We start from the raw sequence: 14762 nt of genomic DNA on the forward strand, positions 1-14762 counted from the left end.
CTGACATGGAGAAACCACATACGTTGTCGAACGTTCACGGGACCACGCTGCAGTAGTACCGATAGTTCCTGATCCAAAAGCGTTAGGTATTTGCGTCCACTCAACGTGCCTTCGATAAAATACGGATCAACGTATGACATATTGTCAGAGATTCTGCAACTGTTTTTGGTGGTGTTAAGTTCCTATCGGACCAAATTGTTAAGGTCATCGGTCCCTAGGCTTATACACTACTTAAACTAACTTACGCTAAGCCGGCCGCGGTGGACGAGCGGTTCTAGGCGCTTCAGTTCGGAACCGCGTGACTGCTACGGTCGCAGGTTAGAATCCTGCCTCGGGCATGGATGTGTTGATGTCCTCAGGTTAGTTAGGTTTAAGTAGTTCTAAGTTATAGGGGACTGATGACCTCCGATGTCAAGTTCCATAGTGCTCAGAGCAGTTTGAACCATAACTTACGCTAAGAACAACACACACACACACACACACACACACACACACACACGAGGGAGGACTAACCTCCGACGGAGCAACCGCGCGAACCCTGGCAAGGCGCCTCACACTGCAAGGATTTTTTAAAAATATTTATTATTACAATCTCAGTTGCAAATATTCACATCAGATTACTAGTTTCTGTTATAAGCAATACTAATGTTCAGATCTGAAAATGAAACAAGAGACTAATGCGTAATTATATATAAAGAAATACCCAGTCCAGTCACATTGTTGTAACCACCATATATGTTCGACGTCAACGTGCTGTTACCACTCACAAACGGCAGGTGACAGCGGTAGCAGTGGAACGTATATAAAACCTGTGTGGGGTGGGAGGGGGGGGGTGATGCGGAAAATACCGCACTCGTCGTCGTAATGCGGAAACGAAGCGATTTATCTGACACCTAAAGGGCTTGATCATTGTCTTTCGGGCCGGTGGAAGCCGAAACTGCGAAATTTGTAAACTGTATGTGCGTTGCTGTGGTTAAAGTATATCGTGCACGGCAAAATGGCGCTCTCCAAAACTTCAGCCGAAGCAACTGTGGCGCACCACGGACGGTATACAACTGTGGCGCACCACGGACCGTATACGACAGGGGTGAACGACGGTGGCATAGATGTGCAAATTTCGAGCAACTAAACTCTCAGATGAACCATGGGGCTACCGAGAGTGTCTCCTCAACGACCGTTCAGCGAATGTTGCTGCATGTGGGCCCCTCCGTGGATGCCTGGTTCATGCACCCACGTTGACTGCTTTTCATAGGCGACGAAGGCTGGAATTTGCGCACCAATACCGCAGCCGGACGTCGATTGAGTGGACACAGGTAGTCTTTACAGATGAATTACGTTTTGTGTTCCATCGGACAAATGGCCATTAGAGCGTACAGAGTGAAATGTCCGAAAGCAATCTCCCTGAAACAACCGAGGGAGCGGTACGGTCTGGAGAATGTTGACTTGGCACTCCCTGGGTGATCTCTTCGTTCGGAAGCCACAGTGGATCAACACAAGCACGCATCTATCCTCAGGAACCGCGCCCATCCCTACGTATTGTACGTTCTTCCTCGGTACACATATTGCGTGTTTTCTGATGAAATTAATGCAACGTGTCACAGCTCGCAATGTACGTGAGTGATTCGAAGAGCACCAGGCCACCAGTCCACCTGGCCACCAAACTCCCCGTATTTATACCCAATCGTGAATGCATGGGAACACCTCGATCCGGCTGTTCGCGCTACGGATCGTCAACCGAAGAACGTAGTGCAGCTGGTCTTGGTACTGGAAACGCCATGTCTCCACATCCCTGTCTGTACTTCCTGTAACCTCACTGACTTTCCCTACACGTCCCGAAGCGGTCCATTTTGCAAAACGATGTTTATTCTCGCTTTTAACAGATGGTCACATTGATGTGACTGGATGATGTCATTTCTTGAGGTTTTACTTTTAAATCTGAAGAAGAGTATTGCTTATGATAGAAACTAGTAATCGAGTGTGAATATTTGAAACGGAGACTGTTACAATAAATATTTGTAACAATAAAATCAGTCACTCACAGATCACTTACGAAACTGTTTCCGTAGATGTAACAAACTTCGTGACTATCCCCTCCTGCGTACTCTATTTGGTTTTGGATCCTCTATCAAACAAGTCATGTTATACTTTCTCACTGCTATCAAAAATAGTTCCTGAGCCTCATTTGTGATTAGCTTGAAGGTTAAAGTGTGTTGCAGGCATAAACTTGTTCCGCTCACAATAAATTTCAGTTTGCTGACTACTGAAATGTAACGTTGGCTAAATATGCCTGGAAGATAGCTCCAAAGACCATAAGATAGCAAAGCTACCGTGCTACGAATGAGCAGAGTGAGGTATAGATAGAAGAAACCACCACCACCACCACCACCACCACCACCACCACCACCACCGATTAGGCCTTAGGCCTGTTCCGCAGCACGAGCAGCGATCTACGATGGTGGTGGTGCATTTGATCAACACGTCACCAATCCCTACATCTGTCGTTGAAAACAGACGAAGCATGATGGTGACGCTGCTTCTGTATTCAAGCAGCTCCTCATCTAACCTCACGAGGCAGTGTGAACCCCGTTCCAGAACTCCCTAAGTCAGCAAAAATCAGATGAGCTACCCTTGACCGAAACCGGATCCTTCTGCACCGAAGACGGTGGCACTTACTTTTCGGCTGCGGAGGTTGTCATTCATCACCTACCACCTAATAAGGAAACTAACCGTAGTCTTTCAGCACTGATTGGTGGTGATGGTATTAGAGCGCTCAGTTACTAAGCCATTTCTCTTATGCAGTATTACTGTGACTGTCATGGACAGAGTCGATTTAAGGTCACGTGGGTACCGTAGTATTGAAACCGTGGACCTCGTATTCCGGACTATGTATTATTTCTTACCTAATACAGCGTGTTCTGAAATTCCCCTTACCAACTTCTGGGACTTCTGCAGGCGAGTGATCACATAATATCTTTAATAGAAATAGTGCGCCTCTGGTAGCTGAATGGTCAGCGCGACGGAGTGTCTTACCTAACGGCCCGGGTCGGAGATTTTCTCCGCTCAGGGTCTGGGTGTTGTGTTCTCCTTATTTCATCCCCATCGACACCCAAGTCGCCGAAGTGGCGTCAACTCTAAAGACTTGCACGAGGCGAACGGTCTACCCACTGGGAGGCCCTAGCCACAGGGCATTTCCTTTTTTTATAGGAATCCTTGTTGCGACGCTTCAAGTCAAATGTTAACATGTCCACTTCTAAGACACAGAGAAACGTTTCAGAGTTCTTTGTCTCGGTATGTAATAGGGTAGACTGGATGAGCTAGCACTGAATGCCCATCATGAAATGTGGCTTCAGCATGATGGTGAACCACATTACTTCTCAAGTGCGGTTCGGAGACGTCTCAACAAGAGATCTGGTGAAAAACAGATAGGCCGTGGTCGTCCAACCGCGTGACTGCCGTGATCAAGGTAGATTGAAGTGTTTGTAACTATCCTACATTACTGGGTCAACGTTTGACTATTACACATTTCCTCCAACTTAGATAAATGGAGCAAATCGGTTGGTTCTTTTTCCGTTAGCTGTGGTCTACGGTGTATCTTAACGGGCTTATCGAGGCACCACTTAATTCATGTACAGTTCCTTCGAAAATTCGGAGAAAGTTTGTCACCATTTTTTCGCCGTCAGCAGCGGATATCTAAATGGCTAAATACAGCAAATAGCTCAAATTCCACCATTTTGAACAATTTTCTTCCGTTGTCGAGAAACACCTCAAAATTTAGTTTTTGGGACCAAAACCGAGCCGCGGATTCTGAGATGATAATGCTCAGCAAATGGCAGATTTTTTAAAGATATAGTCCTAAGGTCCCGACCTCTAACAGCCTCGAAAATTTGGTGTCTTTATCAGTCTCCGAGACACAGATGTTATAAGTTACCCTACTTGTGCACGTAAAATCCGGTGTGAGCCGAAAACAGATTATGAAGTGCCGTACACGGAGAAATATGCTGCGAAGTGTCTCCGTTATGATCAGAAGTGTTCTGGAAACCCCACGTTGTTGTACTCAAGCACTAACAAGCATTTTAAACTATCAGAATTTTACTGAGCCATGCCTTTTTTTTTCATAAGAGTGATATGTCTTACTGTGGCAGGGAGAAGAAGCGAACCAGCGGAAAAATGATCTTGGAGCACAAGAAACGCGAACATGCTCCTGTTTGAAAGATTGTCTGGAAAGTGTAGTACCAGCTGCCTCATTCTGTCTTTCCACAAATTTTGGCACGCGAACACACTCGTGCTTTCTTATGCTGAGAGGTCACAGCGGCAGTGGGAAAGAAATTGGAATGTAATAAATACTGTAAGAACCATAAACAGTGGTTGTAGTATAGAAAAGCAAAACTGGTAGCGAGAGAGAGAGAGAGAGAGAGAGAGAGAGAGAGAGAGAGAGAGAGAGAGAGAGAGAGAGAGACGGGGGGGGGGGGGGGGGGAAATGACAGTGGAACATAATTGACAGTGGCAGAACAATTCTAGGGAAAGAGTGAAAGAGAGAGTGCCAGTGGGAGAGGAACAAAAGAAGTAGAAAGCGGAAGTGGATGATAAGGAATGAATGAGATAGCAGCAGGGAGGGAGAGCAAAGGGCGACTGACAATGAGAGGAGATAGCAGTAGTAGGACAGAACGAAGGAAACTGGATACGAGGCAGGAGACAGAGACACACAAAGCGATAATGACAATGAGTTTGGCTGAATGAGCGAAAATGGACTAGTGAGTACGGACTAGTGAGTACGGACTAGTGAGTACAGACTAGTGAGTACAGACTAGTGAGTACAGACTAGTGAGTACAGACTAGTGAGTACAGACTAGTGAGTACAGACTAGTGAGTACAGACTAGTGAGTACAGACTAGTGAGTACAGACTAGTGAGTACAGACTAGTGAGTACAGACTAGTGAGTACAGACTAGTGAGTACAGACTAGTGAGTACAGACTAGTGAGTACAGACTAGTGAGTACAGACTAGTGAGTACAGACTAGTGAGTACAGACTAGTGAGTACAGACTAGTGAGTACAGACTAGTGAGTACAGACTAGTGAGTACAGACTAGTGAGTACAGACTAGTGAGTACAGACTAGTGAGTACAGACTAGTGAGTACAGACTAGTGAGTACAGACTAGTGAGTACAGACTAGTGAGTACAGACTAGTGAGTACAGACTAGTGAGTACAGACTAGTGAGTACAGACTAGTGAGTACAGACTAGTGAGTACAGACTAGTGAGTACAGACTAGTGAGTACAGACTAGTGAGTACAGACTAGTGAGTACAGACTAGTGAGTACAGACTAGTGAGTACAGACTAGTGAGTACAGACTAGTGAGTACAGACTAGTGAGTACAGACTAGTGAGTACAGACTAGTGAGTACAGACTAGTGAGTACAGACTAGTGAGTACAGACTAGTGAGTACAGACTAGTGAGTACAGACTAGTGAGTACAGACTAGTGAGTACAGACTAGTGAGTACAGACTAGTGAGTACAGACTAGTGAGTACAGACTAGTGAGTACAGACTAGTGAGTACAGACTAGTGAGTACAGACTAGTGAGTACAGACTAGTGAGTACAGACTAGTGAGTACAGACTAGTGAGTACAGACTAGTGAGTACAGACTAGTGAGTACAGACTAGTGAGTACAGACTAGTGAGTACAGACTAGTGAGTACAGACTAGTGAGTACAGACTAGTGAGTACAGACTAGTGAGTACAGACTAGTGAGTACAGACTAGTGAGTACAGACTAGTGAGTACAGACTAGTGAGTACAGACTAGTGAGTACAGACTAGTGAGTACAGACTAGTGAGTACAGACTAGTGAGTACAGACTAGTGAGTACAGACTAGTGAGTACAGACTAGTGAGTACAGACTAGTGAGTACAGACTAGTGAGTACAGACTAGTGAGTACAGACTAGTGAGTACAGACTAGTGAGTACAGACTAGTGAGTACAGACTAGTGAGTACAGACTAGTGAGTACAGACTAGTGAGTACAGACTAGTGAGTACAGACTAGTGAGTACAGACTAGTGAGTACAGACTAGTGAGTACAGACTAGTGAGTACAGACTAGTGAGTACAGACTAGTGAGTACAGACTAGTGAGTACAGACTAGTGAGTACAGACTAGTGAGTACAGACTAGTGAGTACAGACTAGTGAGTACAGACTAGTGAGTACAGACTAGTGAGTACAGACTAGTGAGTACAGACTAGTGAGTACAGACTAGTGAGTACAGACTAGTGAGTACAGACTAGTGAGTACAGACTAGTGAGTACAGACTAGTGAGTACAGACTAGTGAGTACAGACTAGTGAGTACAGACTAGTGAGTACAGACTAGTGAGTACAGACTAGTGAGTACAGACTAGTGAGTACAGACTAGTGAGTACAGACTAGTGAGTACAGACTAGTGAGTACAGACTAGTGAGTACAGACTAGTGAGTACAGACTAGTGAGTACAGACTAGTGAGTACAGACTAGTGAGTACAGACTAGTGAGTACAGACTAGTGAGTACAGACTAGTGAGTACAGACTAGTGAGTACAGACTAGTGAGTACAGACTAGTGAGTACAGACTAGTGAGTACAGACTAGTGAGTACAGACTAGTGAGTACAGACTAGTGAGTACAGACTAGTGAGTACAGACTAGTGAGTACAGACTAGTGAGTACAGACTAGTGAGTACAGACTAGTGAGTACAGACTAGTGAGTACAGACTAGTGAGTACAGACTAGTGAGTACAGACTAGTGAGTACAGACTAGTGAGTACAGACTAGTGAGTACAGACTAGTGAGTACAGACTAGTGAGTACAGACTAGTGAGTACAGACTAGTGAGTACAGACTAGTGAGTACAGACTAGTGAGTACAGACTAGTGAGTACAGACTAGTGAGTACAGACTAGTGAGTACAGACTAGTGAGTACAGACTAGTGAGTACAGACTAGTGAGTACGGACTAGTGAGTACGGACTAGTGAGTACAGACTAGTGAGTACGGACTAGTGAGTACGGACTAGTGAGTACGGACTAGTGAGTACGGACTAGTGAGTACGGACTAGTGAGTACGGACTAGTGAGTATGAACCAATGGGAACTTGTGGGAGTGCTGACGGTTAAAAGGAGTGCAAATATGTTTGCATGCCGAAATGTTTGGGGAACATTTTAAAGGTGCTTTGGAAGGTAGAATGAGGAAGCTGGTCTGAATCTTTTAAACAGGTGCATGGTCGCCTTTCTTTAGCTCCGATAGGAGAACAGTAAAGTTGGTTTGAGGTCTCATTCCAATAGCCCTTGTAATTTAGCAGAGTCTCCGGAAGTAGGTACTTTGCGCGCCTGTCTCAGCCAATCGCGTACTGTAATTTTGTGGAAGTCTCTACGGCGAAGTCTCAGTGTGGTCGCAGCTGTATGGAAGACTATTGTTGCGCCTGTATCCGCCTGCGCTCGGCAATTCAAAGTTGGCAGCAGCGCTGCCGACCGACACTACGATCTTTCGCCAGTTCCACGTAAGTCAAGAAGTGTGTGTCGAGTGCAGCGTATATGTGTAGCACAGTTACTACATTGTTTCCAGCAACTGACTGATGCAGAACCATTCTCTCAGATACCCAAGGATTACCAGAGATCAGTAGCCTGCAGAGTACATAGCACTCCAACAGTATTAATTCAGCTACAAACAGACGACAGATCAGCATAAACGGCTCACCTAGAGGGCCCAGTCGATAGTTGAAGGTGACGAGGACGAGCTCGTGGTCCATCATGTGGTCGGGACAGAAGTTGGCGATGTCTCCGCTGCCGAATTGGAACCCGCCGCCATGGATCACCACGATCACGTCCCTCTTTACTCGCCACGTGTCTGCACCGTCGTTTTTGTTAACCTGAAAGTAAAGACCAAGCAGAAATTTTATTAGCCACTATGTTCGCACAATCTTTGTCTCTTCACTTCAACGTTTCATCAGAATAAATACTCTCGCTCTAATAAACTTTGCTCGGTGCAGGGTGGATTACCAGACTGATGGGAAAAGTTTATATGTAATTCAAATGGTTCAAATGGCTCTGAGCACTATGGGACTTAACTTCTGAGGTCATCAGTCCCCTAGAACTTAGAACTACTTAAACCTAACTAACCTAAGGACATCACACACATCCATGACCGAGGCAGGATACGAACCTGCGACCGTAGCGGTCGCGCGGTTCAAGACTGTAGCGCCTAGAACCGCTCTGCCACTCCGGGCGGCTATATGTAATTAAAATTATGTTTTTCCACTTTCTCGTCCCGATGCAGCAGAAATGTGTTTCGCTAAGGTTGTGGCTGAACACGGGCTAGTGCGCGCCGTATGTAACTGGGTATCACCAAATACTCGCGCTCAGTCCACGTGAATAATTCACAGGGAGTATTGCTGACGAAGTAAAACTTTGCCATTGCGTCCCTGACTAGCCACGCTTAGCAGAGTGTTCTCTAGCAGCCAATTAGAGAGCTGTGAACAATCACGTGGGGTAGGGGATAGGGCAGACTAGCGAGAACGCACTGGCACCACCGGGGCGATCCCTTGCTAGCCAATCCTCGACCCAATCACACGTACCTTCCTGCTTCTCCTCATTTGGGCGTCATAATCAGTCTGTGCGAATCTTTATCCTTTTATCTCTTAGGCTAGATTTACTGGTTTAAACCGAAATCAGTATCATTTTTAACTATAAAATAATGAAAGTATCTAATTTCATATACGAAGCTCTCGTGTACGCTTTAGTCCTTTCTGGAAATTTGCAGTCTCAAATTCCCGTTGTCATTCTTTATCACACGTATTTAATGCATTTTCCACGCATTTGTATACATTTCACTTGCCTCTTTAAAAATTTCGCCCTGTAGTTTCATTTTCACGCAGGTACTTAACTGCGCGCGCACAGCGATAATTTGGATGCTATATTCAGTGGTATACGTGTATACGGTCTGCAAAGTTTATCACGAGTAGAGTTGATATTAAAGCAGTAATAAAAGGTCATGCTTCAAGCGGCCGTTTTCGTGTATGGACAGCGAAAATTTAGTATACAAACTTTTTCCTTTCATTATTTTGGAAGGTTGTCAGCGAGAAAACGTTTCACAAGGGTTTGATATTATGTGTAAAGTTTGTTGTAAGTCGCAGTACTCTCATCTGAAATATTGGATTTCTTTTGCTTATGGATTTAGGGCGCAAAACAGCTATGGTCTTAAGTGCCATGCTGTGGCTTAGTGAAGGGGTTAAAACGGGAATTTAATTCAGCAGCAATGAGAGCGAAACTCGAGGAAGAGGGAAATTAAAAACGGAAGGAAATCTTAGGAAAGTGCTATTGAAGAGGAACTTCCAACGACCGATGTCATCTCACTAACACTAATAAATTCAAGGACGCGATCGGCTGAGCGTGCGTCATCTCCTAAAAGGGAAGATATATCAGGCGACAGCTGTAAAAGGGCGCGTAGCGGATTAAAATAGGGACTCTCAAGTGAAGGTGTCTCACCGTCCACGGTTGAGAGCAGTGGGGACAAAGCGGGGCAGGATCGCCACCCAAAAGGTGTCGATTGCTACAAAGAGATTGCCCAGTCCGGAGTCTAGTTAAAATTACCTGCTCCCGACGAGGCCGGGAGGAAGAGGTCCAAGCACAGGGGAGAGGTTTTATTTCCCGCAATTTATTATCCCGAGCTGCAGACGAATGTGTGTGCCGTAAAAGAGCAACATGACGACATAAAATGCTCTGTAGATCGGCAAAAGGAACCATGAAAACAACGGGCCAAGGAATAGGGACAGCAGCCTTTCCCGCTATATTGGCTGCCTCGTTCCCGGGTATACCAAACCTGCCCTGGGATCCAGAGGAATGCCAGAGAGACAGTAAATGTAGCAGTTGACGGAAGCGGACTCCCGGTGGTGGTAGAAAGGAAGGGCTACTTGCATATCCTAAATCCAAGGAGGCCTCGAAGAAAGGTCATGGGTCGTATGAGCAGGCATGGAATACACGACTAGCGTAACGACTCAGATGGGCAGCTCGCCGATTGGACAGCGGAGGTTCAGCAGTTTCAGCATATAGGCTCTCCACGGGGCTAGTGTAAAAATCTCCAGATGCTAAACGCAATCCACGGTGGTGGACAGAATCTAGACGCCGAAGAATAGACGGCCGTACAGAGGAGTAAACTATGCTTCCATAGTCCAATTTCGAGGGCACTAAGGCGCGATATAGGCCGAGGAGGACCACTCGGTCCCATCCCCAGGAGGTACCACTCAGAAAACGGAGGGTGTTGAGAGATCGCAGACATCGAGCCGAAAGATATGAAACGTGCGAAGACAAGCGCAGTTTTCTGTCAAACTTAAGTCACAAGAATTTGGCGACGTCCGCTAACGAAAGGTCAACAGGGCTCAGATGTAGGGAAGGAGCACGACGCCGAAACTTTACACAGACGGTCTTACTGGGAGAAAATCGGAAGCCGGTTTTGATGCTCCATGAGTGGAGGCGATCGAGACATTCTTGCAGACGTCGTTCAAGAAGGCTGGTCTGTTGAGAGCTGTAGTAGGCAACAAAATCGTCGACAGAGAGGGAGCCCGAGACATCGGGAAGGAGACAATCCATATTTGGATTTATGGCGATGGCAAACAGTCCAACACTTTGTAAGGTAGTAGATTTTGCGCCTTACATGATGCTAAATCAGTGCTAATACACCTAATATTGATAATATTGATAATTGGCCCACCGGTAGGAGAATGGACACAGAAAAGGAAGTTGTGTGTGCCATGTAAGACTAACGAGATGAGCTCAGAGGCTGGAACACGGCCGGAACCCCTAAGGAAGGTGTTTACGTCATGTCAAACCAACAGGATGACCGCGGCCGGACCCCTTTGTCGGCTGGCACATCAGACCACCAAAGACGTTCGGAGAGGCTGGGCCATAACAAGAAGAAGGAAGGAAGGAGCTATATGCTAAAGAGAGAAAGACGATTTCGCGCCACAGTGGAAAATTTGCGGAAGACTGTGGCGGGATTTGCGCAGAGATACGTGTTAAAAGTTTGGCGGCAACAGTAACCGCGGGAGAATTCTGTGTCGTGGTTTGGTACAAACGCACACGGATACTTGGAAGCCCGTGTCGTGATTGGCTAGCACAGCGCACGGATCCATGCAGCGAAGAATGGCCAGGTTTGCAAGAACTCTTAAGGAGGACTCTGGGGTCGGCTGTGGAGGAGAGCAGTCACGGTGTCTGGCTGCCCAGCTTCGAGAGGAGTAGGTTGGAGAAGTTACCGGCATTGAGTCCAGTGGTTACTCTCCAAGTCTGAATAGTTTAGAGCATACGACTCCACACACGTAGCATTATCTGTTCCTCTGAGGAGAGAAACAGATTTGTACTAACTTGTGGTGTTCATATGCAATCTGAAGTGTACCTTTGCTGCCACGCACTTCAGTCGACCAACTACTCCTGGCATATGTGCAAGTAGCTTGAGTATTGACTAGTGACGGACTCCGCAATTTAACACTTACGTACAGGAGTTTACGAGCGCAAACCATGTCCACGTTGGAGATTAAAGCCAAGCTCGCTCGCGGGAAAGTCGGCATCACGACGTTAGCTAGGCCGACCGTCGTAATCATCACGGAGATTTACGGTGATATTAGCAACCATCAGCCAAAGTAGGGCACTGTAATTCTAAATGAGTTCGTATTCCGCTAGCTCTTTGACTGGCACTCTCTGAGTCTGTGTCCGTTCAGGCAGAACTGCAATAGAGTCACTAGCGGGTTCAGTGTTCACGTAAGTAGTTAGGAAAAGAGGATACATTGTGCCAATGATAGGCCAGTTAGGTTAGCGAGTGTATTGTATTGTCATGTTATGCTAGAAACATTGCTCATCCTGTTCTGAATAAATCTTTACTTGGTATCATATGCTAATCACCGCATTATTGATTTCGTAGCTAGCAATCACCATATTTTTGTTAAATAATTAGAGTGTCATGATAATTTCGATGCAAATTATACTGGGGGCATAACCGCGCGTTTAAACAGAGCCAACTTAAGTCAGATAGCAACTCAAGGTCGACTAAGACTACCAATAGATATTTTTCAATATATCGATAATTTTACAATAAACACCCCGCACGTTGCAACTTGAAACTTCCTGGCAGATTAAAACTGTGTCGGATCGAGGCTCGAACTTGGGACCTTTGCCTTTTGCGGGCAAGTGCTCTACAAACTGAGCTATCCAAGCACGAATATTCGCAGAAGAGCTTCTGTGGAGTTTGGAAGGTAGAAGACGAATTGAAGCTGTGAGGACGGGACGTGAGTCGTGCTTGGGTAGCTCAGTTGGTAGAGCACGTGCCCGCGAAACGGAAAGGTCCTGAGTTCGAGTCTCGATTTTAATCTGCCAGAAATTTTCATATCAATGCACACTCCCCTGCAGAGTGAAAATCTCATTCTGGAGTACAACATTCAGCAAGGAGCCCTGGGGCACCCCGTTTCCCTGGGAGAAAGTACAAGATTGAGTAAAGTTCATCCACACCTTAAATGTGCGCTCTGTCAAATTCACGGATGAAAAGGGGGTAGCCGACCTTGAAACCCCAAGAGAACAGTGTGCAGAGGATGCCTGTCCTCCAACAAGTATCTTATACTCTCTCCATATCAAAAATTATAGCTGCCGTTTGGCGTTTCCTGAGAAAATTGTTCATGATAAGTGGAGAGAGCAACAAGATAGTCAACTGCGGAACGATGCTTTCGGAAACCGCAATGGGCAGTTGTTAAAATGTTTTGTGACTCCAGCCACCAGCCTAACACGCTCTAAAACCTTACAAACATTACTCGTGATAGAGATTGGGCGATAGCTGGAGGGGAGATATATGTCCTTTCCAGGTTTCGGAACAGGAGTGACGATAGCTACCCGCCATCTTCTGGGAAAGGTACTGTCGACCTAAAGTCGATTATAAAGTCGAAGGAGGTAGCACAGACTAGGATATGATAGATGCAACTACATTTGGACGTGGGTACCATCCAGTCCTGAAGCAGAAGAGAGGAGTGCATGTCTGAGTTCCCGCACAGAAACAAAAAATGGCATTATTGCTTTCGCGATTTTGAGAGGAAAAAAGCTCGAAATCTCACCAAAGTGTCGACCCAAATGAGTTAGAGATTGCGACTGTGTCCAAGATATCCTGCGCGACAGTTAGCCCAGTGGTCGGGGAAAAACTGGATAAGACTTCAAGCAACTGATGGGGGAATTAAGGTATTAAAGGAGTTGGTAAAGAAATCCCAGCTTGCTTTCTTGCTATCGTGTATGATGCTATGGCATCGCGCACTTAACTGCCTATAGCAGATACTGTTGGCCACGTAGGATGATGGCGGGGCGGCCGTAGTGGCCGTGCGGTTCTAGGCGCTACAGTCTGGAACCGAGCGACCGCTACGGTCGCCGGTTCGAATCCTGCCTCGGGCATGGATGTGTGTAATGTCCTTAGGTTAGTTAGGTTTAATTAGTTATAAGTTCTAGGCGACTGATGACCTTAGAAGTTAAGTCGCATAGTGCTCAGAGCCATTTGATGATGGCGGAAAACGAAAAGAGCACGTCTCCGCTCGCGTATTGCGTCACGGCACTCGTTCCACCAAGAAACGAAGGGGTGCCGGGGCAAAGGGAAGGTACAAGGTACTGAAAGTTCCGGAGCTGTAAGAATAACTTCCGTAACATGAGTGACCTGATCGTCGATGCTAGGAAATTGACGGTCATCAAATGTTGCTAGAGAGGAGAAAAGTGTCCAATCAGCTTGTGAAAACTTCCAGCGTCTTGGGTGCATAGGTGGCAGTTGTGGCTATAATCGAAGGACACATGGAAAATGGTCATTCGAGTGTGTATCAGGAAGAGCGAACCATTCAAAGCGCCGAACTAGCCGAACAGTACCGACCGAAAGGTTGACATGGAGGCAGACAAAAATGTAGGTTCCCCAGTGCTGAGGCAAACAAGACCCGCTTGGTGGAAGAGGTCAATCAATAGAGAGCCTCGCAGACAAGAACACGGAGATATCCAAAGTGCGTGATGGGCGTTGAAGACCCCAACCAGCAGATAAAGGGGTGGGAGCTAAGCAAGGAGATGTGGGAGATCGGCTCTTCCCATTACCTAACCTGGAATGTATATGGTAAAAAAAGAGAAGGTGAATCCAGAAACCAACTTCCATGTTACTCAAAATGACAATTGAATCTTACCCTATGTACTGTCTTATATGACCACAGGAGCCATGCATGCCATTAAAGCAACCAAGAAGGTGGCATCCGAGTTATAAGTTAAACTTTTAGAATAAACACTTTAAACAACTGTTTTGCTTAATGCATAGAATCTCAAATATGTGCTTTGTTAGAGTTCTTTTTGTTAAAGAATGCATCGGGACGATGGTTTGCGCCACATCCGCAAGATCTTACCAGTGGAGCGTAGACGTTCACGTACAGGCAGTCCTCATCGCCTTCGTACTTGCGCTCCGGGTAAGACAACTGAGGGCAGCGGTTGCCCTCTTGCGTCGCTTGCAGAACGCCCTCCCACTGATCTGGTTTCCGCGGAACCTGTAAGAAAAATTGCATGCGGTAAGTAAGAGGTACACATTTTCCTATTTGCTGGAGGCCTTCGTGCAATCTTTGACAGTTATTTGATCCAAGTAGGCCTTTGCGAATACCTTACTTACAAAGGATCACTGTAGAGAAACACACAAATATTTTTGACAATTTCAGGGCCTACGAAAAAGAACGTAATATGCATATTCGCCACTACTTTTCGCCACTAGCG

General features: G+C 46.1%; 1 protein-coding gene across 1 annotated transcript in view; it reads right to left on the minus strand.

Moving 5' to 3' along the window:
- LOC126188621 (venom carboxylesterase-6-like) overlaps positions 1-14762 on the minus strand; it is a 113551-nt gene that overhangs the window by 67366 nt on the left and 31423 nt on the right. The window contains exons 2-3 of the mRNA XM_049930223.1: positions 14405-14542; positions 7714-7885 (exon numbers count right to left, since the gene is read on the minus strand). Coding sequence (XP_049786180.1) covers positions 7714-7885; positions 14405-14542 — 310 coding nt within the window. The remainder of the gene's footprint in view (positions 1-7713; positions 7886-14404; positions 14543-14762) is intronic.

Source organism: Schistocerca cancellata, chromosome 5 (genome assembly GCF_023864275.1).
Source record: "Schistocerca cancellata isolate TAMUIC-IGC-003103 chromosome 5, iqSchCanc2.1, whole genome shotgun sequence".
Lineage (NCBI taxonomy): Eukaryota > Metazoa > Arthropoda > Insecta > Orthoptera > Acrididae > Schistocerca > Schistocerca cancellata.